This window comes from Apodemus sylvaticus, chromosome 19, assembly GCF_947179515.1.
Source record: "Apodemus sylvaticus chromosome 19, mApoSyl1.1, whole genome shotgun sequence".
Taxonomy (NCBI): Eukaryota; Metazoa; Chordata; class Mammalia; order Rodentia; family Muridae; genus Apodemus; species Apodemus sylvaticus.
This window is the reverse complement of record NC_067490.1, coordinates 27,160,150-27,186,757: the sequence shown is the minus strand read 5'-3', so window position 1 is coordinate 27,186,757 and position 26,608 is coordinate 27,160,150. Positions and strand designations below refer to the sequence as shown.

At 51.6% G+C, this 26,608-nt stretch overlaps 1 protein-coding gene across 1 annotated transcript in view; it reads right to left on the bottom strand.

The window, feature by feature from the left end:
• Positions 1-26,608, bottom strand: part of Cdh23 (cadherin related 23) — a 393,910-nt gene that overhangs the window by 342,265 nt on the left and 25,037 nt on the right. Inside the window, exons 2-3 of the mRNA XM_052163611.1 lie at positions 16,372-16,443; positions 8,373-8,450 (exon numbers count right to left, since the gene is read on the bottom strand). Coding sequence (XP_052019571.1) covers positions 8,373-8,450; positions 16,372-16,438 — 145 coding nt within the window. The 5' untranslated portion in view covers positions 16,439-16,443. The remainder of the gene's footprint in view (positions 1-8,372; positions 8,451-16,371; positions 16,444-26,608) is intronic.

The following is a 26,608-nucleotide window of genomic DNA, read 5'->3' as shown; positions in this document are numbered from 1 at the left end:
AGAATAGACATACACGGTTCAGGCTGGTAGCACCCATCCTTGGCCTGCATCAAAGACCATTGTTCTCCCTTATCATTAACACGTGTTAATTTGCTCTCCATTCCCGTCTATTCCCCCGACTAGCCTAGCTCACCCCTTTGAGACAGGGATGTGTGTCTGTCTGTTGCAAACCCCAGAGCTTGAAACAGCACCCAGCAAATAGAATACCCAAGGAAAAGTCTGTTAAATGAATATACTCCGTGTGTGTGTGTGTGTGTGTGTGTGTGTGTACGGATATCCAAGGCTCTGGGGTAAGATTCAATTTGCCCAAATATTAACCAAAGCTAAAGCACAAATTTAAGATAAATCAGCTCGCCTGCAGGAAAAAGAGGGAACGTTCTTTTCCTGGGCAAGCTGGTGGAATGTAAACACTCTTTATCGTTATCAGCATCATGGTGATGTTATGTTCCTGGTTTCTATAATTGTATCATATTTGTGCAAGATGTCAATGACAAGAGAAACGAGATCACATCACGGGGCTCTCTGAACTTCCCCACCAGCTCTCTTCCATGCTTAATATAATGACAAAATAAAAAGCTAAGAAAAAAAAAAGCAGCCAGGCAGAGTGGTACATGCCTTTAGTCCCACCAGTGGGGAGACAGAGGCAGGCAGAACTCACGTACGAGGCCAGACCAGCATACATGGTGAGTTCCAGGCCATCAATCAATCAATCAATCAATTTAGAGCTATTGACCTAAGCTGGTGTTCCCATCCCTAGGATAATGGTCTCTTGAGAATAATGACATGATCTTGGGCTGTCTCCAGACCACACACCAGTATGATCTAAAGTAGTCCTCAGATGCCAGACGTGGTGGCTGACATCTGTAAGCCCAGCATTCTGGAAATCAAAGAGGCGTGAGCTCAAGACCGGCCTGAGTTTCTTACGTCAATGCAAACCCCCAAATAAGTAAATAAAGAATAAAAATAAGAACAAAAGTAAAATAAAATTTTCCTATCTCTATGTGGTGCTGTCCCGAGTCCCCGCCGCTCTGTTGGCTCTGTGCCCCCCATAGACATGTCATGGGCTTGACCAATTACATGGGCCAGCCTGGGCCATAAATGGCAAGATAATTCACTATGACGGTTCTGCCTGGACAGACAGATTGTCCAGCATCTGCCCAGCCCAAGTCCTGTGGTTGCTGTCAATCTTGTGAGACTCAGTATCTTCCTGCAGCATAGACAGTCACTGCGGCTTCCTGGATGATGCCCACAAAGCTCCTCATGGACAACAGTATCCAGGCCTCAGTTTTTCCATCTGTAAAGTGGGACTGTGTTGACTGAAGCAATGCCTGCAGAATTGTCCTTCAAGAGGCTCCTGCGTTCATCATGGGCCCTCTGAGGATCCCTCAGGTGGGATGGGGGTGAATTTGAGGAATCCAGGCTCTTACCACCCCCACCCCTGACATAAGTGACCTTTAACCTCATGTCAGCAAGAACAGTAACCTCCCTCCACCCTGCCTACCCTAGTCTCTTGACTGTTGTTACCTACAGAGTCACTGCCTCTGTGCCAATAGTCAGCAGGCAGGCTGGCATCAAATGCCCCTCAAACCGTCAGGAACCCCGGCAGCCCCTTGCATCCATGCCTTCTATGCCTGTAGCTCCCGGGGCTTGCTCAGCGGCCCTCACTAAGGCCTGTGTCAGTCCTCAGAAACTGCCTGGGGCTGAGAAAAGAAATAATGGTCTCCCTGTGTCTGCCCACCCTCTCCTGAGAGGAGGAGGAAGAGCCCCTTCCCACTACCTGGGCTGAGCCTAGTCCCGGAGGCCCATTCCTGTCACGACCCAGTCTCATTCCACCGTGCCACGGCCCAGCTCACAGCCTGGTCCCTCCACTCCCTCCTGCTGCCCCATCACCCCCTCTCCTCCCCCACCACTCCCTGGGAGATGTCAAGAGCCAGCAAGCCGGCCTGAGCTCCTCCATGTGTAAGACCGATGCGGCAGGGTCTGCCCACCTGAAAATTGCTTTCCCCGGGTCCAGACAAAACAGCTGGGCATTGATGGAGTTTGCAGAAAAATTAATCAGTGCCAACTGGCAGCAGTGCCAGGCGCCGCCTGGGCCCGCTCCGTCCTAATGCCTCCCGAGCTCCCACCTTAATGACTCCTGACAAGACTAATTTTCTCGTGCAGGTGATTAGCCTGGGCATTATCACCTTCGCTGTGACTTGAGACACTTGCAGTGTGCTGAGGGTCTGCCTGGGGAAGTCAGCTCCCTGTGAATCCACCCAGGTGACAAATGAGGAGCCAAGGGAAGGGAGCTGGCCAGGTGCTCAGTGGCCGGTCATTCACTCACTCATCCATTCTCCCACTCACAGGCATCCCCCAGCCCACGCCGAGCTGGGCCCCCGTCCCTGGCACTGGGGGAAAGGCTCATATTATGCGGCTGCAAAGCAGAGATAACACCGCATCCGTCGAGGGGGCTCATGGTGGATCCACGGGGGCCACGCTTCTAAAGTGCTTAACAGGAGCCTGCGGGAGGCCAGAAGTCAGTAAGGCTCGGCTAATGTCACCGCTCCACGCTCTCAAACCGCACCAAAACACTCACATGCTCATTAGTCGCAATGCTGGTATTAATAAACTTAATATGTAAAAAAAAAAATTAATAGCCCTGTGGGGAGTTATGCACAAAGAACTGGGACACAAGTCTCTAGGTGCTGAGCAGGGCTAACAACAAAGTCTACAAGAGTGACAGAGGACAGGCTGGGGCGCTCTGGGAGTGGAGACGGGGACTTCAGTCAGGAACTTGCCAGGCAGGGAAAGGAGCCTGCACCTGAGCCAAGGGACCCGGCTCTATCAAAACTCAGAAAGAGGGCAGATTACACCAGCGTTCTGGGTTCTGAGTAGTTGGGAATGGCTGCAGAGCAGGTGTCTGTGGGGAGAGGGGAAGTGGGTTGTGACCTGCAATTTTACTCCTTCCTTGGGAAGCTTTGGACTCAGGGCATAGCCAATACATGTGCCTGCACTCCCTCTGGACTGGTTGGGAGCTGGACTGGTTGGATATTTCCAAGCCTGGTCCCTCCCTGGGCTAGCTATGTTCTATGATGTCCCAGAGTGTTTTTTTTTTTTTTTTTTTTTTAGCAGATATGCTGCATGCAGCTCTAACTGGCATCTGGAATGATAAAATCGCCATCCTCGCACGGCATGGGTCGGGCCATTCAAACGCACAGGCACGTTTAGCGTCTGTGCCATCTGGGGAAAATTCTCCTGAGCCCACACTCTGAACCACCTCCTCCACCACCACCACACCACCGCCACCGCCGCCCTCCTGACACTCACTGTCAGGGGAGCGATGGCTTGAGACTCTGTGAGGGGAGCCGGTCCTCGGCCTTGGAAGATTCTCCCACTGGCTCAAAGACACCAGGCGTTCAGGACTGGGGACCCAGGACATGGAGTTAGCCCTGTCTACTTGGAAATACCCATAATCCAAGAAATGAACAACAGTGCTTGTCACAGAGAGGGTAACCAGGCACGGGAGAAAGCCTGCGGCTCTGCCTGGAGGGATCCAGGAAGGGGACCAAGACTGGTGTCAATAAGCCATGGGAAAATGGACTTGAAAAGTAACACAAGAGCTGAATACCCCACCGTCCAATATGGAGAGGTGGAGCTGAGGCATAAGGACCAAGTGAGATGAAGGAGAGAATCCCATGAGGAGGGGAGCATCCCATGAGGAGGGGAGCATCCCATGAGGAGGGGAGCATCCCACGAAGAGGGGAGCATCCCATGAGGAGGGGAGCATCCCACGAGGAGGGGAGCATTTCACGAGGAGAGAAGGAGAACATCCCACGAGGAGGGGAGCATCCCATGAGGAGGGGAGCATCCCACGAGGAGGGGAGCATCCCACGAGGAGGGGAGCATTCCACGAGGAGGGGAGCATCCCACGAGGAGGGGAGCGTCCCACAAGGAGGGGAGAGCCCCACGAGGAGGGGAGCATCCCACGAGGAGGGGAGCATCCCATGAGGAGGGGAGCATCCCACGAGGAGGGGAGCATCCCATGAGGAGGGGAGCATCCCACGAGGAGGGGAGCATCCCATGAGGAGGAGAAAGGATCACAAGGACATAGAATTAGCCACCAATTCAGCCACATAGACAATATTGGTACTCTTAATTTATTTTGTTCTTCAAGCAAGTGTCCTGGTATATAGCCCAAGGTGGACTTAAATTCATAATCCTCCTGCCTTAGCTTCCCGAATGTGGAGAGGTTGAGCCTGTGCTCCCAGACTCAACTCATAGTTAATCTTAGCTCCATCCACATTGGTAGACTTTTAAGGCAAGCTGGATTCAGCAAGCCATCTCATGCCACAGGTACCTGAAGACTGTCCGTGGCCCACAGTCAGTCCAGGTGTGTGCGATGTTCTCCAGCCTGACCATAGATCTGCCCTTGCCCCCAGTCCCTCTGCCCAGGCCCTGCGACCTGAAACTGATCTTCACATCTACAGCAGCACACACGCACAGAGGGCACTTGCCTTGGAAAATGGGGCTGTGCGGCCGGGCCAGAGGAAGGTCGATCTACTTAATGACGTCATTTGACTCCTGTCTTCCCTGGCTAGGAGATGGCTTCCGAAAAGACAATCAAGGAACGGAAACCCAGAACAGCAGAGATAGCAATAGCACGTGTTTGTCACACTCGGCCGTCCCTTCCCAGTCCCCTATAACACGCCACTGAAAATTGAGGCCAAAGGGTAAAATTCCCGGCAGGAGCAGATCTGTCTCTAACCCTGGAGCATGCCTTCCCACACACTCCAGGAGCAAAGAGCTCTCTACCAAACCCTACCTCTGATATCCTAAAGGTTTGTTTTTAATGAATTGAGACATAAAAACACCCAGGGCACTGCCTTGAGAGTCAGTAAGCATGGCTGTTACAGAACAAATTCTACCTACATCCTATCCTGTATACCACATTATCATTGTTTCTTGAAGGCGCAAACAGAGAGAATTAAGCAAGTGGTCAAAGGTTCTAGGGAGACAGGTTTCATATCGATATTAGGAAGAAGATTTTGCTCCTAAATCCTCCCATGGAGGAATATTGTGGCACCACAAGCCCCATGGCCAGGGGTCCAAGCCAAAGCCACATAGCATAGCCCAGGAAATGCCATCCCAGCTGTTCCAAGCTCTGGCAGTGGGTGAGCTAACCGGCTTGGGTTCTGGCGTTGTCCTACACACCAGAGCCAGCCTCTTCTGGCGTTTCGCAGTGTGATGTAAGCCGCTGGCCAGTAGGCAGCCCCAGCCACCATCCCTGGGCTATCTAGTTTTCCCTCCAGGGGTGATATTCCAAGTATGGAAGCTTTGGGGTTGTGGTGTTTCAAGTAAATTCCCCATCACCAATATTCAGACTGGCGTACATATTGAGAAAGGAGGCAGGTGGAAGTGGGCAGCTCTTCAAGCCACGCCCCTGGGATGTTTTCCCTTCCACCAAGAAGGCAGGGGCCAGGCCCTTGCACATATGCCTGACACATCCACAGAACACGCCTGCCCACATCCATAGAAGGCCACATGTAACCTGTGAACATCCCAGGGCCATAGCAGTACCAAACTCCGCAAGACACTCCAGACCAGCATCATTAGAGAACCCAGGAGCAAGCACAGTCAGGCTGCCCGGACAGAAGCCTGTTAGGTTCACTTCTGCAATATCATCTCGCTGACAAGATAAGAAATAGAGAACCAGCGCATTGTGGCTCTGTCTCCAAGGTCACACAGTAAGGAGCAAAAGTTTGGCTTCTGACTTCTAGGTTTAGAACCCAGCTATCCGGATCCTTATGCAAAAGAAAGAGGAAAGCCAGAAAGTTGCTGGGTCCCTTCCCAAGAGAAAGAGGCAGGGGTGTCCCTCAGCTCCCCGATGGATGGAGCCAAGATCAGTGCCACAGCACTAGACAGCCATCTCTGCTGTGGCCGCCAAGTGGACCCTTGGAGGTGCTTTGGTGTTTGGAATGGCTCCCAGGAGCTGATCGACGCTGGCCTTTGCAGAGAACAAGCCAGGACTGCAGCCAAAGGTAACAGGATCTGGGCCCGCTGGATGGTTCCTGCTGGGCCTCCAGCCTCAGAGCCCTCACAACCAGAGTGGGCCACGTTGTGCCCACTTGCACAGCAGGCCTCTGGGCATGCCAAATGAGCATGGGCCTGGAGAGTGACAGGCAGGACACAGTTAGCCCTGCTCCCTCAGGAGGGCCATTGTCCCTCCCAGCCAGCACCTTCAGTAGCTGGTCACACCACCGCCTCTGCTGTCAGCGGCATCAATGCACACCCTTTACCACAGGAGGGTGCTCTGTATGGGGTGACATGAGCAGGTTCAAAAGCCAGCTGCGGAAGTGGTGGGCAAGGGAGGGACAGCTTCTCCCACTCACTTCTGTCCCACTCCCTCTCATCACCCTGGGGGACACACCAGACGTTCGCTTGGCCCCTGCCCACCCAGAGCCCCGATTTCTTCATCCATCTGCCTGACATCCCTCTGTGGCCACAGCATTCAGGGATGGCACAGAAGCGAGCGTCCAGGTATCTCTGACACAAGGAGGGAGGAGAGGAATGGAAGGGAGCAGAAGTCCTAAGGGTGAGTCACAGGGTGGGCCACTCATACACTGTCTGCCAGGCACGTGTCCAGTCTGCCACTAGGGTCCCCATATGACCACGTGCAACCAAGAAGAGCTGTGGGTGTAACTCAACACAAAATCATAAAGCCTCCTTAAAGCATTGACAGATTGCTTTTGCTTTTGCTTGCTTGTTTGTATGACTCAATCGCATGGTTCGGGAGGCATGAACTTTGTGAGGACCAAGTCACTTTGGCAATGTCAAAAGTTTGAATGTGCCGAGACTGTACACAGGTTCTAGGGTCTACTCTGGCTTGCTCATACCAGTCTTTGCTGGATAGTTTTATCTCAACTTGGCACAAGCTAGAATCATCTGAAAGGAGGGAACCTTAGTTGAGAAAATATCTCCATAAGATCCAGCTATAAGGCTCTTTCTTTTTCTTTTTCTTTCTTTCTTTCTTTCTTTCTTTCTTTCTTTCTTTCTTTCTTTCTTTCTTTCTTTCTTTCTTCCTTTCTTTCTTTCTTTCTTTCTTTTTTTTTTTTTTTTTTTTTTTTGGATTTGGTTTTTTCGAGACAGGGTTTCTCTGTGTAGCCCTGGCTGTCCTGGAACTCACTCTGTAAACCAGGCTGGCCTCGAACTCAGAAATCCGCCTGCCTCTACCTCCCAGGGTGCTGGGATTACAGGCGTGCACTATCACCGCCCGGCTATAAGGCTCTTTCTTAATTAGTGATTGATGGGGTAGGGCCCAGCCCATTGTGGGTAGTGTCATCCCTGAGCTGGTGGTCCTGGGTTCTGTAAGAAGGCAGGCTGTGGGGAGCAAGCCTGTGGCAGCATCCCTCCATGGCCTCTGCCTCAGCTTCTGCCTCCAGGTTTCTGCCCTGCTTGAATTCCTATCCTGACTTCATTAAATGATAAATTATGATGTGGACATGTAAGCCAAATAAACCCTTTCCTCTCGGGTTGCTTTGTTCATGGTGTTTCATCAATAGTCACCCTAAGACACAGCCCCAAGCCAGAACTGCATGAAGGACATGCCATACAGATAAACCCTCAAAATAATGCGATGTGTGACAGATCCAAAGACTACAGCCTTCCCCACCTATCCCCAAGGAGAGCAAACAACTCAAGACCCTCAAGGGACGCATAGATAATGCATGTATGTGCACACGCACATGAAAGGGGCTAAGCCTTTGTCCATCGTTGGCATGGCTACTCGTGAGTGGCCACAGTCCTAGCTCATTCACTGGATTGTGGATCCCGGAGCTGAGCTGGGACCTCGGAGCTGTAAGCGCAGACCTCCAGCTACGGTTATTAGAGCTGTGTCAGGAAGCCAGCCACAGCAGCCCTGTGATGGGGTAACTGGATCAGCGAGGCACTGGATACTCAAAGTCACCTATGTCTAATGACAAAACCCAGTGAGCTCATTACAAAATGTTATGGCGTCACGGATTATGGAGAAAGACCGAAGACACCGGCTGCCATCTTCAAATTTCCACAAAGACTTGGAGCAGAAGAGAAGCAGGACATTCTACAGGATAAAACTAGTCCCAGCTGGAAACCAGCACTGGGGATGGGGGGCAGTGGGAAACTATGTTGTTTAGACAATCCCTCAGTTCCAATGGGCCATTATGAGGGGGAGTGGGGGTCCTGTTCCCCCAAAACATCCCAAACAAAAGGCAACCAAACAAAAGGCAGATGAATACCATAGGGAGATTCCAGCACAGGCTGAAGGTGGTTTCAACCTCCAAGATCCTTTTCACTTACAAAAGGCACATCACCCCACGCCGCCCACACTCCCACTGGTCCAGGGATCAACTCACCCACAGGCGTGTCTTCGCTGATGAGCAGGTACGTGTCAAAGAAGTGATTGGTAAAGAAAGGTAGTCGGTTCACCTGGCCTGCAAGACAAGAGGACAAGGTATCAGCCTGGTGGCCCTGGCCAGCTTTATGTATCCTGCAGGGTGACACAGAGAGGGTCGCATAGCATTGAACTTGTACCACCCCAACTTCCCAAGACAGTGAGGCTGGCCACAGGTCACTGCTGCCCCCATGGAGACGGGCTCTGAGCATGAAATGCACAGGGGACTTATAACACTTTCCCACAAACTCTGTCGGTACCATCTTCACTAATCTTTAATATTGATGCCACATGGAAATATTACTTGGGATACCTTAGATAAAGTAAGAGATACTATTAAAATGAATTTCATTGTTTCTTTTTATTTTTATAATATGATTCCTACAACTCTCAAACTCACACCTGTGGGCTGCAGTGGATTTCCCATGGGGCAGTGCGGTTTGAGGCATAACTCACATGGACTCTTGGTTTATTTCAAGGAATTGGTGGCTCATGTTCATCCTAGCACACATAGCAGGGCCTGGTGCTTAGAGAGCCCCCAGAGCACATTTGTCACGGAAATAATAATAATAATAATAATGACAGTTGTCCCAGCTAATGACTTCAGATCTGCTTCTCCATGCGAGACACTCAGATCGCCTCAATCCAGGGACAGAAAGAAAGGTTTGAAATGAGGCTTACAGGAGTAGCTCAGGGTATACCAGAGCCCAGACACTGAAAATTTCCTGTTAACCATGGTGCATGCCAACAGCAACTCATGAGGGTGGGGACGGGAAGAGCCAGGGGACAGGGGACTTGACCACAAAGCCCCTAGCCAGCCTCCCCCAAGGCTGGCTTCCCCTGGTCTCCATTTCCTCCTTCCGTAGGTGGAGGGGATGCTTTCTGCTTGGTCACTGAAAACTGGGGGCCAGCTCAGTTTCCATGGTGTGTTTCCTGCTCTTGCAGGGAGTTTCAGGGGCCCTGGGAGGGGCAGGGACAGCTCCCCACTCTCTTTTCTTCTGATTTGGCCCCTCAAACTCATGCCAGGCTTGCCAAGGGTGAGAGGCTGGAGTCAGGGCGGGAGCTGGGAACATACAGGAGCACAGGATCTTTCTTCCTTTTGCTTAGGCAGGGTCTTAGTCACGGTTTTACTGCTGTGAACAGACACCATGACCACAGCAGCTCTTATAAAGGACAATATTTAATTGGATCTGGCTTACAGGTTCAGAGGTTCAGTCCATTATCAGCAAGGTAGGAGTGTCTGGGCAGGCATGATGCAGGCAGAGCTGAGAGTTCTACCTCTTCATCTGAAGGCTGCTAGTGGAAGACTAGCTTCCAGTCAGCTAGGTTGTCAGGATTAAAGCCCATGCCCACAGGGACACACCTATTCCAATAGGGCCACTCCCTGGGACAAGCTTATACAAACCATCACATTCTACTCTCTGGCCCTTATACGTTTGTTCAAACACATGAGTCTATGGGGGGCCATTCATGGCCATAGCATAATAAAAATGTACATTTAATCCAACTTCCAAAGTCCCCATAGTCTATAGTAGTCTCAACAATGTTAAAAGTCCAAAGTTCACAGTCTCTTCTGAAATTCATCCAACCCCTTAACTGTAATCCCCAAAGCAAGACATGAAACCAGCTGGGCAATCTCCAAGCTCTGCACCTCCATGTCTGACGTCAAAGTGTTCCTCAGATCTCCAACTCCTTTTTCACCTTTGTTGACTGCAACGAACTTCTTTCTCTTACGGTTTTACTGCTGTGAACAGACACCATGATCACAGCTGGTTCCACTCCCTGTTAGCAGCTGTCTCTGACAGGTATCCCACAAGTCTAGGCATCTTGGACATCTTGGGTCTTGTACTAGCTGGTTTTGTGTGTCAACTTGACACAGGCTGGAGTTATCACAGAGAAAGGAGCTTCAGTTGGGGAAGTGCCTCCATGAGATCCAGCTGTGGGGCATTTTCTCAATTAGTGATCAAGCGGGGAGGGCCCCTTGTGGGTGGTGCCATTCCTGGGCTGTATTCTTGGGTTCTATAAGAGAGCAGGCTGAGCAAGCCAGGGAAAGCAAGCCAGTAAGGAACATCCCCCCCCCCCCCCCCCCCACCATGGCCTCTGCATCAGCTCCTGCTTCCTGACCTGCTTGAGTTCCAGGCCTGACTTCCTTTTGTGATGAACAGCAGTGTGGAAGTGTAACCCTTTCCTCCCCAACTTGCTTCTTGGTCATGATGTTTGTGCAGGAATAGAAACCCTGACTAAGACAGGTCTTTAAGTTAACTTCAACTTCATAGCCTCTTGTTCCAATGTCTGGATTTACAAATAATCTTCTGGGCTCCTTCAAAAGGTTTGCATCTCTTCTCCAGCTCTGCCCTCTGTAGCACTCCAGGCTCTGGTTGACTCCACTCCACTACTGCTGCTGTTCTTGGTGATCATCCCATGATACTGGCATCTCCAATGTTCTAGGATCTTCTGCTGCAACTAGGCTTCACCAATAGCCTCTCACAGTCTCTCTTCATGGTGCCAAGCCTCAACTCCTTTGCATAACCCCCTTCAGTCCTGGGCCATCAACTGCAACTAAGGCTGCACCTTCACCAATGACCTTCCACGGCCTCTCACAGTGCTGAGCCTCAGCTGCTCTTCATGACCCCTTCATGCCTTCAAAACCAGTACCATCTGGGTGACTCTGACACAGTAACAACCAAATACAGCTGCAGCACAAGGTGCAACCTTGGCTATCTCTGGAACACAGCTTCATTGGGCTCTCAGAAAACACCTTCCCAGAAGATTTCACTTCAGTGATGCTGGTCTCTTCTTAATCAGCGTTAATTTCTTAGCTCCAGCTAACCAGCATCAGTTGTCCCAGTAATCTCCTTCTCCTCTTGATTATAAAGCCAGAGATATATGGCCGAAGCTGCCAAAGTTCTGCTGCTTGCTGGAACTGGAACATGCCCCCGTGTTCGATTACATCATTAACAGTTTTCTGTTTTCCAACTCCTTCACACTGCCTAGCTTGACTGTCCTGAACTTGCTCTGCAGACTGACCTTGAACTCAGAGATCTCCATTGATGTGGCTCCTGATGGCTGGGATTAAAGACATGTAACGCCAAGCCTGGATTTAAGTTTTCCTCTGCTTGGAACTTGCTCTGTTCCAGGCTGGCCTTGAACTCAAGAGATCTGCTTGTCTCTGTCTCCTGGGATTAAAGCAGTATGCCACCAAGCCTGGACCTAAACCTAGCTGGGTGGGATCTTGCTTCAAGGTCACTTGTCATTCTCTTAATTCAATTTGATACCCTTGAACATAGGATTCAGCTCCATTTCACTTTCTGGTGCCCCTTTAATACTCAAACCATATATTTTATATTTTTCTTTTCTAAGATTGCTATGCTTCTTCAAAATGCTCTTCATGAGACTTAACTAGAGAACAAAGTCTCTGCTGGGCCTGTTTGAGACTTCCTTTGTCAATGCAACTAATATAAATCTCTTTATGTTAGGCTCAAGTTAACTTTTAAGACAAGGGCAAAGCCAGCCATATTCTTCATCAAAATACCACAACAGTCTCTAGGCCACATACTGAAATTCTTCTCCACTGAAACCTCTTGAGCCAGGTCTGCACAGTTTAAATCACTCTCAGCAACAAGGTCTTCCATATTCCTACTAGGATGGCCCATTAAGCCCCAGTTAAAGCATTCCACTGCTTTCCAAATCCAAAGTCCCCAAATCCACATTCTTCCAAACCAAAGCACGGTCAAGTCTATCATAGCAATACCCCAGTCCTTGGTACCAACTTCTGTCTTAGTTAGGGTTTACTGCTATGAAGAGATACCATGACCAAGGCAAGTCTTATAAGGACAACATTTAATTGAGGCTGGCTTACAGGGTCAGATGATCAGCCCATTATCAGCAAGGTGATAGCATCCAGGCAGGCATGGTGCAGGCAGAGCTGAGAGTTCTACATCTTCACCTGAAGGTGAAGAAGTTCTACATCTTCACCTACTAGCTTCCTGTCAGATAGGATGAGGGTTTTAAAGGCCACGCCCACAGTGACACACCTACTCCACCAAGGCCACACCTCCTACTAATGCTACTCCCAGGGCCAAGCCACCACAGGCAGCCAGACAGCTCTTGTTTCTGGTCTTCCGACACTCTGGCCTCTCCTTTCCTTGCCAGGAGTGATGGCTCTTCCACTTCCCATGCTAAGTCCCATGGCTCTCCTCATTTCCGTGTCTCCTCTTTCAAGACACCCACCCCCACCATCCACACCACATGTGCACACACCCCGCACGCATGCGTCCACACTCACAGCCGCAGTCTCAAGCCGAGCTGGAGAAATGCCACCTCTCCTCTCTGCAACCTCTCCATATGCTGTCCAGGCACAAGACCTCCCTGCCCCTCTGCTTACTTCTGTGATAACAACGGGGCTTGTGGAGGGCCCTGGGTACCCCAGGGGTGCAGTAGTGGGCTAGGATTGTGGATGGAAAATTAGGGCAGAGGGCAGGGGCAGGTGAGTTCTCTTAAAAGCCACTTTTCAAGGTTGTGTGGTCCGTGGCCGGAGCTTGGAGGCCTCCACTATCGCAAAACGTGAGTGGCAGCGGAAAAGATGGCGTTCTGGCTGATCTTATGCCAATTCGACCCAGACTAGTTATCTGAAAGGAAGGAACCTCAGTTGAGGAAATGGCTCCATAAGAGCCAGGTATAAGGCATTTTCTTAATGATTGATGGGAGACAGCCCAACCCATTATGGGCGGTGCCATTCCTGGGGTGGGGCGGGTCCTGGATTCTATAAGAAAGCAGGCTAAGCAAGCCATGATGAGTAAGCCAGTAAGCAGCGCCCCTCCATGGCCTCTGCATCAGCTCCGGCCTCCAGGTTCCTGTCCTGCCTGAGTTCCTGCCCTGGCTTCCTTCAATGATGAACAGTGCTGAGGATGTGTAAGCCAAATAAACCCTTTCCTCCCCAGGTTGCTTTTGCTCGTGGTGTTACATCACAGTAGTAGTAGCCCTAACTAAGACAGAGCGGGGTGAGTGGTGAGTTATAGAATAAAAGCTGATCCTGGCTTTAGGGTCCAAAGTCATAGTCTAGTCTCAATGGGGGAGGGGGAGGGGGAAGGAGTGGGAAGGGGGCACTACTTACATATCTTGGTCCTCAGCACATTTAGCACCTATGCCCTCTCCTCACCCACGTCTGCCAGCTGATGTCCTGGCCCCTCAGAAATGGGTAGGGAGTCCAGGTGTAAGGTCCAATCTTCTAAACCCTACACTAGGGCGGTGTAGAGAAGCAGAGAGCAAGGCCGTGAAATCAGGCCTCTGAACTGTGGGCCCAACACGGACCAGACGCTCTGCTAAGTCACGCAGGGACAGGAGGCATAGAGCATGCGGGGTGCCTAGCCAAAGGCAACTGTCCCCATGGCTAGGTGGGACTGTTCCCTCGGCTCACATGGCTGCAAAGGCAGGCATGACTTGGCTCAGAACCATGCATGGGATTGAGGCCGCATGAGCGGCAGAGCTGGATTTGAACTTGCCAGTCTGGATCCAAGATGGCTGCCTTCCCAGGCTTCTGAGTGGTGAGGGGGTGCATTTTCAACAGAGTCCTGTAGCCAGAGGATACCAGAGTCTTCTAGCTCTACCTCAGGATAAAAAAAGGAACACGGAGAGCTCAGGGAGCACAGAGAAATGTTCCAGGCACCACCTTGAAGCCTCCAATGGGGGAGGGGGGAGCACTGCCTAGCTGTAAAGGGTCAGTGCTGTGCGAACTACCATTGGGCTCCAGGAACTTGGCACATTAGTGTCTGCGGGGGGAGACACAGCACCCAGGACTCCCGGCCCCAAGGGGGTCAGAGAAGGCTTGTCTCTGTCCAGTCACAGAGCAAAGGAGTCCATGAAGCCTGTGGAGAATGGGTTGGGGGAGGGGACAGGAGGCTATGGTACAGAAATGACAGACAAAGAGGGTGTAATAACTGTTGAGGGCCTATCTCACCTCTGCCTCCCTGGGATGGAGTAACAACAGGGCATTCTAGGAAGTAGGGTCCCCAACAGGGGAGGACCGTGTGACCTAGTCTGGAAACCAGAGAAGGGCTAACATACCATGTTCCCATTCAGGCAACAGAAATGGGAAGTCACATGTCCTACAGCCCCCACAGTCAGGCACCAGCCATCCAGCACGCTAAAGGAGCCCGCTCTGGCTACCTAGCAAGCAAAGATGTGGCCAGCAAGGGTAGCCAGCACACGGGCAGGTCACCTATGCTTTGTTGTGGAATTTGCTGGATGGCCTCGGGAGACTGGCTATGCGACTCTGTTTTCTGTGCCCCATTCTGTGCCAACCCAAGAAAGAAAGGTAAATGCTGCTAACGGAAGGGCGAGCGTTCACCCGCCGCCGCCACCGGATGGACCAGTCAGACTTGGTATTCTCATTGATTCATGGGATCGAGCTGTGTTGCTCCTGAAAACGCAGTCCAGGGAGGTTCAGAAGCCTCCCCCAGGGAGCCCACAGGCTGAGTGCAGTGCGCCACATAGAATACCTGAAGAGTCTTGGAGAGCTCAAGGGAGGCAGCCGCTCCCCCGGAGCAAGCTGAGACGGAGCCCGCTGAACAGTTAGTTAGACACGGGTGGCTTTTAATGGACAGACAGCTGGTGCTACAATGCAGGGAAAGTGCCTAAGCTCAGAGGCCTACAAGAGACAGAGACGGGGTCCTCACTCCTGCCACCTAACAAGCCCAGAGGCCTTCTGCATGGAGCAGATCAGGGGTGGTCATGTGATATTTAAAAAACAAACAAACAAACAAAAAACAAAACAAAACAAAGCCCTCAGGCTGGATGACTCTGGGCCCGTCTCTCCTCTGTGAAGCAGTCTGAGACTGTATCTGCTCAGTCTCTGGGTCTGTGAGGCCGGCTGTAGTTCCACGCTGCTTAAGGAGGAGAGGGAGGCAGCAGCGGCGTCTTCCAGAGCCCCACAGCTCCCTGGAGTGAAGGAGAGGGAGGGAGGGAGGGAGGGAGGAGAGAGAGAGAGAGAGAGAGAGAGAGAGAGAGAGAGAGAGAGAGAGAGAGAGAGAGAGAGCACCCCATGGGAATGGGCTTGCCTGCCTGCGTCGCCAGGCACACGGTACCCAGAGCTGGTCTCTGAGGACACACCGGCCCCTAAGGGACCCTGCATGGCATGCCTGCAGTCCTGGCCTGCAGCCTCCATATTCCTTTCTGTCTTCCCAGGGGCAAAGACAAGGTGACCAGGCTTTCTTGGTGGGTACCTGTGGCATGGGGGAGGGGAGGAAGGAGGGGAGGAATTCCTACAAGAAGGACAGCAGGCTATCACATACCCGTGTTCTGGGTATCCACAGACATTCCCACCACCCGATCCCACACCCGACCCATGTCCCATGTCCGCGATACTTACACACACACACACACACACACACCAGCTCTTCTAAAATTACTATCATTCCTCAAAGGCAAGATAAAACACGTTTCCCACCTGGCCAGATGGCTCCCACTTGGAGCCCGATGGCTCCTGTCTTCTGAGTGACTTCTCTAGAGCCAGGGATGTCCCCGTGAACAAATCCTGGACTGCACCCTGTTACCTTCTACCTTGCATATTTTTCCCTATTGGACCAAGCCCCTGGCATGGGAGTTGATGCCTTCACTCCCTAGAGGAAGCATACTATGCACACAGCATCACACAGTAGGTCCGCAAAGCATGGCGGGACAGAACCTGAGCCACTCTCCTCAGTCTGACACACTTCATGGCTACAGATCATGGAACCTAAGAATGTCTCAAGACTCCTCCACGGCCCCGTGGGACTGGGCCTTGGGGACAGCCAGTATTTTCAGCCCTCTGCAAGCTGAGGGAGGTAGCTGTGGCCTAGAGAGGGAAATTTGTCTTCATTCCCTGAGGGCCTAGAGCATGAAGCCAGGCTGCTGGCCTGAGTAACCTGCAGCCCGGCCTCTAAAGCACACACTGGCTGGGATTATCAAAGAGAAATAGCACTTACCCCAGGATCCAGACACCAGCGCCAGAAGCCAGAACACAGCATAGCACGTGACAGGGGGGCTCCTCATGGCTCCTGGGAACACAAAGAAGGAGACATGGATAAGATAGAAACTTCTGGAACCCCTAGAATCCCACCTCAGCAGCCCCAGGAGAGCACAGCCGGGAAGGGGAAGAGAGCGAGGCTCCCATGAGGAGAGGGGTCTGGGCCATCACTCTGAGCCTTGTTCGGGTCTGGATGGATTGCCGTGGTCTGGGAGGACTCGGGCTTTGCCGGCACTGATGTGGCAGGCAAAGCTCAGGGCAGACATAGAGGGCTTGCTGGGGACACAGGGTTCAGGGTTTGAAAAGGCAGATTGCTGCCTCTATACTCTGACCCCATATCCCATAGAGCAGCGAGCTTGTCAACCAGGAAGTCAGAGCCTGACAGGTTTACCAAGCTGCCTAGCCCCAGAGCGGCCGCCATATTCCGCTTTCTCAAGATGTGGTGTCATCTTCTAACTCAGGAGGATGAGGAAAAAAAACAAACAAACCCTCAGGTTATGGTGTCCAAAGATGCTCACAGAGAAACCCCAACACCCCTGTGTGGAAGCCTGGAGCTGGGCTCTGGAGACATGTGGCCTCAGAGAGGAAGGCCCTGTCCCTGAAGGCTGGGGGAGGCCTACTCCTCCCCGCCTCAGCACGGTCATGGTCCCTCCACATCAGCCCTCCCTGGAGCTGACACCCAGCTCTCTACAAACCAAGTCTGGGAATGTGGGGTGCAGCAGGCCCCCATCACCCTTCAGCAAGTACCCTCTGGGGGTCTTATTCAGAGGCCTCCCCCATCCCTGGCTCAGGAGACAGCCATCAGCCACACAACACCTCCCTCAGGGATGCCCACCAGAATGTGTCGTCAACACTGGGACACAGTAGATGGCTCTCCTCCGCCATCTGTGACTGACTAGGAAAAGGAGAACGACAGGCCCTGGACAGGACTGACTTGGAGGAGAAACTTCCACATCTACCAATATTGGTGGCCAATTCACCAATTTCAGCCCCCGAAAGGACGGCTTCTCTCACTCAGCCCATTGTCCTGGGCGGACAGTGAGGTGATTGCCACAAACACTACAACCAACGACACAATTTTGTTTCTCCTCTTGTGTACACTTAAAGCACGTTAATCGCCTGAGTAAGCGTCTGTGTGGAGAGGAAGCACTTCTGAGCTGCACATCACAATGACATGGTCTCCTCTCTATTCCCTAGCCTTCTTCCTGTGAGTTTTCACATGTTAACAGCCTACCTTAGGGGCTCTGAGTCCAGGCTGGACTGGATAGAGCTTTTGATTTAGTAAAGTCTGGAAGTTGGGTTTTTACATGAATTGAACATTTAAATATTGGTAGATAATTCCTAAGCACTCTGTAAGCCAAACATGATCATCCAATAAGAAGAGCAGGCACTGGACTGGTGAACCTCCCCCTCCCCCTCCCCCTCCTTTTCCCCCTCCCCCTCCTCTTCCCCCTCCCCCACCCCTCTGTTTCTCAGTATGTTCCCACTCTGGTGTTTCCTTGGATCTCTGTGATAGCTGCTGATCTCTGTGGCCACTTGCAAGCCAGGGGTGTGGTAGAGAGCTTGCCTAGAATCTGCTAGTGAGGGGCTGGGGTGTGGCTCAGAGGTACAATGTCTACCCAGAATCCACCAGTGGGGGGGGCCAAGGGTGTATTGCTCAGTGGTACAGCCCTTGCCAGTGGGGGGGAGGGGCTCAGCAGTAAAGAGCCTGCCAAGCATCAGTCTCCCAGGAACCTGAGGTGGCTCAGTGGTAGAGCACCTAGCTAGCATATGAAAGGACTTGGACTTCACATCCAGCCCTGAAAATTTTCTTAATTAAAATTTAAAAGTCACCCCCTCCCATGACATTCGCAGATGACTCTCCAGGCCTCTGTGACTGTCTCCTTTTCTTCGGGAGCTAAAAATAGCCAAGCAGGGATTTCCTACACTACAGAGAGCAGGTCTGGAGTCTTTCCCCTACAGGCAAGGCTGCTGTGCACCTATGTCAGGGCTCTGCTAATTCTAATTCCAGGGCTGTGGTCTTCCAGCCAGAGCATTACCAGGTCAATTAAACACAAACCCCAAGTGTGTGTATGTGTGCCTGTTGGGAATGGTGGCAGCAACTCTCAGTCTGGGGTCCCACCTGCAAGTGATCCCTCTTTATAAACAGCCCAAGTGATCTCTCTTTGTAAACAGCCGCCGCCAATCGGACGCGTGACAAACGGCTTGCATTTGCATTTCCCTAACTACCGGTGAGGTTGAGCACTTTCTAAACGTTCCATCTGTTACCTCGAATTATCCACCAGGATTCCCCAAAAGAAGCCAGCATTATCCCTGATTTACAACTGGAGAAACCGAGGCACAGGGCAATTGAGTGACAAGCTGGGCGCCTCGCCGTGAGTGACTGTCTTTAGGAAGAAAAAGAATCTGCCTTCCTGGACCAGATGTTAGGAGAATTAAACATCTGTTAGGAACATCACCCAGAAATAGCTGGGGAATTCACACCAGGCTGCTGGGAGCCGCGGGAAGTTTGTGGCGCACACAAAGGAGGAAGGAAGGACTGGGTCCTGAGGAGACGATTCCACTAGCCAGGGTGTTTTACGGGTGTCTCTTTACTCAGTCTTGCCGAGGACCTCAACCAGAAGTATTACTGTCTCCATTGACAGGTGATGAGGTTGTCACTAGGAAATGTCACCCTGGGACAAGGCATGCAGTTGGTATGCCACCGCACCCCACCCTCTGTGACTGACTCTCTTTCCTTACATGAATTGTTTCTTTGTGTGTATGTGTGTTGGGGGTGGGGAGCGTATACATAGGTGTGCTCACACGCACCTGTGCTTGTAGAAGCGAGAATCCTACAGCTCGTGTCTTCACCATTACTCTCCGCCATATTGTTTGAGACAGGCCTCTCACTGAACCTGAAGCTCCCAGTCGGGATAAGCCGGCTCCACAGCATGACCCCAGGATCTACCTGTGCCGGTCTACAAATGCATACTGCCACGCCCAACTACTACATAGATGCCAGGGATGTGAACGCAGGTCCTCACTGTTTACCCTCTGGGCTGTCTTCCCAGGCCTGTTCTGTTTTGTTCTTTCTAGGAAGTCTTACTTTATAGCCAAGGTTGACCTTGAAACCCACAAGCCTACCTCTACCTCCAGAGGACTGAGTTTACAACGAGGCATTACAGCCCCAAACTGGTCTTCTTCCACATGAGAAGTTGGCCCCTCCCGGCAGGAGCACCTGTGATCAGCAAGGAGGAGCTTCTGGCCAGTGGGAGCACCTGACACAGTTCGCAGGCCTGCGTGATACACAGCCGCATGACGCATGCCCCATCCCACGGGACCCGCTCAAGGTCACTGCGGTGTTCTGGGATCCAACCTCTCTCTGAAGTTGTCTGTCCATCTCCTCTTCTCAGCCTATCACGCTGGCTCAGTGCCCCAGCTGTCAGTTAAGGGAGACCAAACACAACCTGCACTCTGAAGACTTCCATTCTCAGTCTGTCCCTAGTGTGAGACCATGGTCCACACCCTAACCTCATAACATCCAAAGGATGAAGGCAAGTGGCCTGTCTAGAACTGGTCCATACTGGTCTTAGATGGTCCCTGAAGCCCAGACCTCATTCTTCTTTGGCCCCACCCCTTTGGCAATTTATATTTTCCAGACGAGATGGCCCAAGATCATCACAGCCACAGGCAGTGTGCAGAGGCTACGGCCTGGTTTGCACATGGCTGTTGTGATAGATGCTGCCTTTGCCTGCTGTAATGACTGACAGTAACCCCTCCCTCCATCCTCCATCCTCCCACCCCCACCCCACCCCACCCCCACCCTGGGAAAGCCTAACCTTGCAATGCTCTGAACAGCAGACACTTCCCAGCCTCCTGCCCCTCCCCCCTGTCGCCCAAGCTGGCCTGGTGCCTCCCTCTACCACAGGCTGCAAGTTCCTACCCTGGAGATGTGATCAGTGCACCCCATCACCTCTCCACAGCAGCCCAGAACACACACACACACACACACACACACCTTTCATGCTGGGCTTCCTGCCTAGGCCCCCAAGCTGCCAGAACCATTTACATGCAGGGTAAATGGAGGTACATGGAGGGAGGCAGCTACCCCCAGATCTTTCAGGTACCTGGCTTAACAATCCTTCACATACACAGGAAACCTTCCAGAAACTTCTCAACTATCCCCATTGCCAAGGAGACACATGGCCAGGCCCTAAAACACTCCTGCCAACCTTACAGCAAGCTCTGTGGATGAAGAGGAACCAGGGCTCGGCTCTAGACATGAGCTCGGTGTTAATGAGGACTACATACTGCTACTGCCTAGGGCCACCAACACAGAGGATCCCAAAGTACCCAAGGGAGCTGCAGAGATGCCCGGGATCTAAGATGCTACTGTTTATTCAGTGTGTGTGGTATAGCAGGCATCCTACCTGCTGGGGCTCAGAAAGGTTGACCAACCTGTCAAAGGTCACACAGCTGCTAAGTGGCAAGGTCTGGAGTTAAACTCCCTTCTGAAGGCTTGCACAGTCTCTCAGAGTCACACAGCTCAGATGTTAGGAGCTCAGACTGGGTGAAGTGGAGGGTCAGAGGGGAGATTCTACATCCACTGGACAGGCCAGTATATCAGATTTTGATTCTGACATCCTAAAGGCTGGGCTATCAGGGAGGCCAAGAAGAGGGGCTAACAGAGGGGACACTGCGCATGCCTGTCCTGAGGTAACCAACTGCGTACTCCAGGATGCAGGAAAGAAGAAGATCCAGACCCTGCCTGGAGGGAGATGAGACTCCATGGGAGGGACCAGCCCAGTCAGAGTTGTGGGGGCAGGGGGCTATGTTAGGAGCAGGAGAAGCAGGAGAGAGGAAAGAACAAGAAAACACCCTGGGGGTCACTGGGGTGAGAACACTCTGGGGGGAGTCACTGGGGTGAGAACACTCTGGGGGAGTCACTGGGGTGAGAACACTCTGGGGGGTCCACGGGGTGAAAACACTCTGGGGGGAGTCACTGGGGTGAGAACACTCTGGGGGGAGTCAATGGGGTGAGAACACTCTGGGGGGAGTCACTGGGGTGAGAACACTCTGGGGGAGTCACTGGGGTGAGAACACTCTGGGGGTCACTGGGGTGAGAACACTCTGGGGGGAGTCACTGGGGTGAGAACACTCTGGGGGTCACTGGGGTGAGAACACTCTGGGGGGAGTCACTGGGGTGAGAACACTCTGGGGGGAGTCACTGGGGTGAGAACACTCTGGGGGGAGTCACTGGGGTGAGAACACTCTGGAGGTCACTGGGGTGAGAACACTCTGGGGGGAGTCACTGGGGTGAGAACACTCTGGGGGGAGTCACTGGGGTGAGAACACTCTGGGGGGAGTCACTGGGGTGAGAACACTCTGGGGGTCACTGGGGTGAGAACACTCTGGGGGGAGTCACTGGGGTGAGAACACTCTGGGGGGAGTCACTGGGGTGAGAACACTCTGGGGGTCACTGGGGTGAGAACACTCTGGGGGGAGTCACTGGGATGAGAGCACTCTGGGGGTCACTGGGGTGAGAACACTCTGGGGGGGGGGTCACTGGGGTGAGAACACTTTTCCCATAACTCTTTTTTTCTCCTTTCTTGTCACTAAGAAGAGAACAGGCCCAACTGTAAACGTCTCAGGGAGCCACAGCCGTCCTTGCCTCTCCATCTTGGGAAACCGAGCCACACAGCCTCCCTGCTCTGTGGTGAGGTAGTCAGGAGGATGTGCCACACCCCAACGGTGGGGTGGGCACACGTGAGCACAGAATGGCCCACACCTGGCCTTAGAGATGAGACCCACGTCTGCAGCATGGCCCCAGCTGAAGACTAACAGAGGAAAAAGCATGTGTCCAGGTGTTGCTCACATAGCACATACATGTGTGTACACATACACAAACACACACCAACATACATGCTTATCTGCACACACATGTATCTACACATACCCATACAGAGGTTGGGGTCTCTGTGACTTTCAAGAAGAGCGTCCACAAAATGCTTATCCAGGAAGGACCCCCAGCCTGACCCCAAAGGCTTCCCCATCCTGTCTCATTCCATTGCCCAGGCTGGAGGAAGCTACATTCCTTGCTAATCTTAGGGGATCTTTCTACACAACTACAGACCCCTCAAAATACCAGAGAAAGCCCAGGGCAGCCAGACTTCCCAGTCTAGCGGCTCCTCTCTAAGGTGACAATTGACCACACCCCAATCTTTTGGGAAACAGACCTGATTCCTAGGCAGGGTGACCACAGCCTGCAGCTCCCATTCCCCACCCCCTCCTCCACCCCCAACCCCTACCACAAAATGTGAAGAACCACATTTTGGCAAGAGACAGTATTCCCTTACCCCAGCAAGCAGCAGGAAAGGCTAGCAGAACAGGAGGAGGGAAAGGGGCAGAGGGGGACGTCTGAGCAGTGGTTTGCTTTCCCAGGAGGGAGAGATTTTCACAGCAGGGTGCCACGATTTAGTTGGAACTGTTATGAATTCCCATAAAATCAGATGCGCTCAACTCTAAATGGCAACATGCTGCCGACATCAAACCCAGTGCAGGGGTTGGTCACGCCACCACACACCAAGAGGCCTGTGCATGTGTGGCGCCTGCCAATGACACCCTTAAGGCTGTTCATGGATGAGCCAATACTTGCCACGAGTGACCACACTTCGAAAGCCACGGCGTCTAGGCCAATAGGACAGAAAGGACGGACCCAGCCATTCTGGCCTTGCACCTTTCCCAAAACTCTCATCGAGTGACATTGGAGAGGCTTGGGAGCCAGCAGGGGTGGGTGAGGAATGACCTGAGACCCCCCCAAGAGAAGGTGAAACAGCAGCTTAGCATCCTCCAGTCAAGACTTTGAGCCCTCTACCTACCCTGTCAAAATTAATTGTAAATTCATCCGGCAAAACATACATCATATCCTTCTTGCAAGCGTTCTACAGGCATGGTGAATACCTAAGAAAAAAGGAACAGAGCAGGAAGCCAACTCGTGAAGTCCTACCCCTCCTGCTCCAGGGCTCCCTGAAGTGTCACCTGCATATACATCTGTCTGCCTTCTCTTTTGGTTTTTTCCATACAGTGTTTCCCTCTTTAATCTTGGCTGTCCTGGAACTTGATCTGTTGTTAACCAAGCTGGCCTTGAACTCGGAGATCTGTCTCCTAAATGCTGGGATTAAAGGCATGAGCCACTAAGCCCAGATGTGCTCTCTCGCTTAACAGAATAAAGAGGAGGCCTGTGAGCTCAGAAGATAAAGACGCTGGACAATGTGAGTTCCGTTCCTAGATCCCACGTTGGAGGCAAAGAGCCTACTCCCAGCAGTTGTCCTTTGAATGTCATGTTCATGCCATAGCACACACATTTTTTAAACTCCTAGGGACTAGGGAGATAACTTAGTAAAGGTCTTACCATGTAAGCATGGGGACCTAAATTCAACCACCAGAACCCCATTTCTTTTCAAAAAGCCAGACACTTTGTAATCTCAGCATGGAAAATACATGAGGATCCCTGGGGCTCACTGGCCAGCCAGCTAGCCTAAGTGGTGAACTCTGTCTCAAAAACAAAGAAACAAACAACAACAAAAACCCAAAGTGGACAAGATCTGAGGAGTGACACCTGAAGTTGATCTCTGGTGTTACATGTTACATACATGTACACCAACACACTTGGTTAAAAACAAACAAATAAAAACCACAGAGTGTCTACATTCTACTCTTGGAGGGATGGATGGATGGATGGATGGATGAATGATGGATAGACGAATGAGTGGATGAATGGATGGGTGGATGGATGGAAAATGGATGGATGGGTAGATGGATGGTGGATAGATGAATGGATGGATGGAAAATGGATGGATGGGTGGATGAATGGATGGATGGATGGATAGATGGGTAGATGGGTGGATGGATGAACAGATGGATAAATGGATGGATGGATGGATGGATGATTTAGAGAAGGGGTGTTGCTTTAATGTTCTGGTTGGCTTTGCCAAGACTCTATAAGACTTCCCACCTCAGCCTTCACAATAGCTGACACTATAGGTACAGTTTCAATGGAGGCCGCCTACCTCATGCTGTTCAATAGTTGAAGAGTATCTCAGTGTACAGACGTGCCCTGGTTAGGGTTACTATTGCTGTGATGAAATACCATGACCAAAGCAACTTGGGAAGGAAAGGGAATTTTTCAGCTTACATTTCCAGCCCATCGTTGAGGAAAGTCAGGACAGGAACTCAAACAGGACGGGAACCTAGAAGCAGGAGCTGAAGCAGAGGCCATGGAGGGGTGCTGCTTACTGCCTTGCTCTCCCTGGTTTGCTCAGCCTGCTTTCATAGAGAACCCAGGACCACCAATCCAAGGATGGCTCCACCCACAGTGGGCTGGGTCCTGCCCCATCAATCACTAATTAAGAAAATGCCTTACAGCTGGATCTTTTTTCCCTCTTGGTTGAAACTGATTTATTGAATCATAAAAGCAGTTTAACATATCTGATCATGAAGCAAACAAGAACTTCATTTGAGGTACAGAGGAAGGGAAAGTGGCCACTCTAACACACAAGAGTGAAAGCAAACTCTTACACACATTTTTTTCTTTTTCTTTTATTAGGTATTTGCTTTATTTACATTTCAGATGTTGTCCCCTTTCCTCATTTCCCCTCCAAAAACCCCCTATTCCATCTCCCCTCCCCCTCTTTCCAATCCCCCTCCTTCCACTTTCCTGACTTGGCATTCCCTTACTCTGGGGCATCGAGCCTTCACAGAACCAAGGGCCTCTCCTCTCACTGATGTCTGAAAAGGCCATCCTCTGCTACATATGTAGCTGGAGCCATGGGTCCCTTCATGTGTACTCTTTGGTTGGTGGTTTAGTCCCTGGGAGCTCTGGGGGTACTGGGTGGTTTATATTGTTGCTCTTCCTATGGGGCTGCAAACCCCTTCAGCTCCTTGGGCCCTTTCTCTAGCTCCTCCATTGGGGACCCTGTGCTCAGTCCATTGGTTGGCTGTGAGCCATGGGTACTTTAATCCCCTTACAGCTGGATCTTATGAGGGCATTTTCTTAATTGAGGTTCCCTCCTTTCAGATGACTCTAGCTGGTATCAAGTTGACATAAAACTATCCAGCCCAAGGGCAATGTAACTGAACCAGGGCTCTGATGACAGATCCATAGGTTGCTTGTTTGTTTGTTTAACATTTCATTATGATAAAGAAAACCATGGTAGATTCTCACTCCCAAATACACACACACACACATACACACACACACACACTATTAGGAATTGGGACTTAGGAGCTGCATCATCACACAGCTGTCAAATACATTCTAAGGCTGTGCTTCTCCATCTTTCTGATGCTGCCACCCTTCAATACAATTCCTCACGTCATGATGACCTCCAACCATAACATTAGTTTCATTGCTACTTCATAACTGTAATTTTTGCTACTTTTATGAATCCTAATGTAAATACCTGCTATGCAGGATATCTGATATGTGACCCCTGTGGAAGGGTCATTCAATCCCTCCACCACCCCCAACAAGAGGGTAGTGACCCACAGGCTGAGAATCACTGCTCTAAGGCCCACACCCTAAGCCACATCCCCCCAGTCAGGACACCACAAGGCCATTGCTCTTTCTGCCTCTTCTAGAAAGACACCGGAGGCTCCTGACCACCATTATAAGAGCAAAATCAGACCAGTCAAACTCAGCCTCTTCCTCTCCCATGTTTTAGCCAAGGTTAGCAGGCTGCAGAGTCTGGCCAGGCATGGTGCCTTGTTGATTCCTCCCATGCCAGTCACCAGTGTGCTGGGCTAGGCTCCTCCCCCAGAGCACTGCTGGCCTCACCTTGTGTGTCCAACCCTGCTCTCCAGGCACAGCCCTGCTCCTCAGCATCCCTCCTGCTTCCTACATCATTACAAGCATCTGTCCCAGCATGGGATGAGAGAGCAACCCAGGGGCCATTGTGCCAGCCAGCAGACCCTCCTCGCCCCGCAAGCAGCATCTGCCTCCCCCCGTGAGCCATCTGCCCACGAGCATGGGCTCCCATTCAAAGATACGATAATCTCGTTTCTTCTCTGAAACTGCTGCCTTTGTCTTTCTCGTCTGAGAAAATGCATCTCCATCCATGCAATCAGTGAACAGGTCCACATATCCAGTCAGAAGTATGATCCTCCTTCTCTTGGATTATCAGATTCCTGCCTTCAGCTCACCAGGCTCTGTTCCT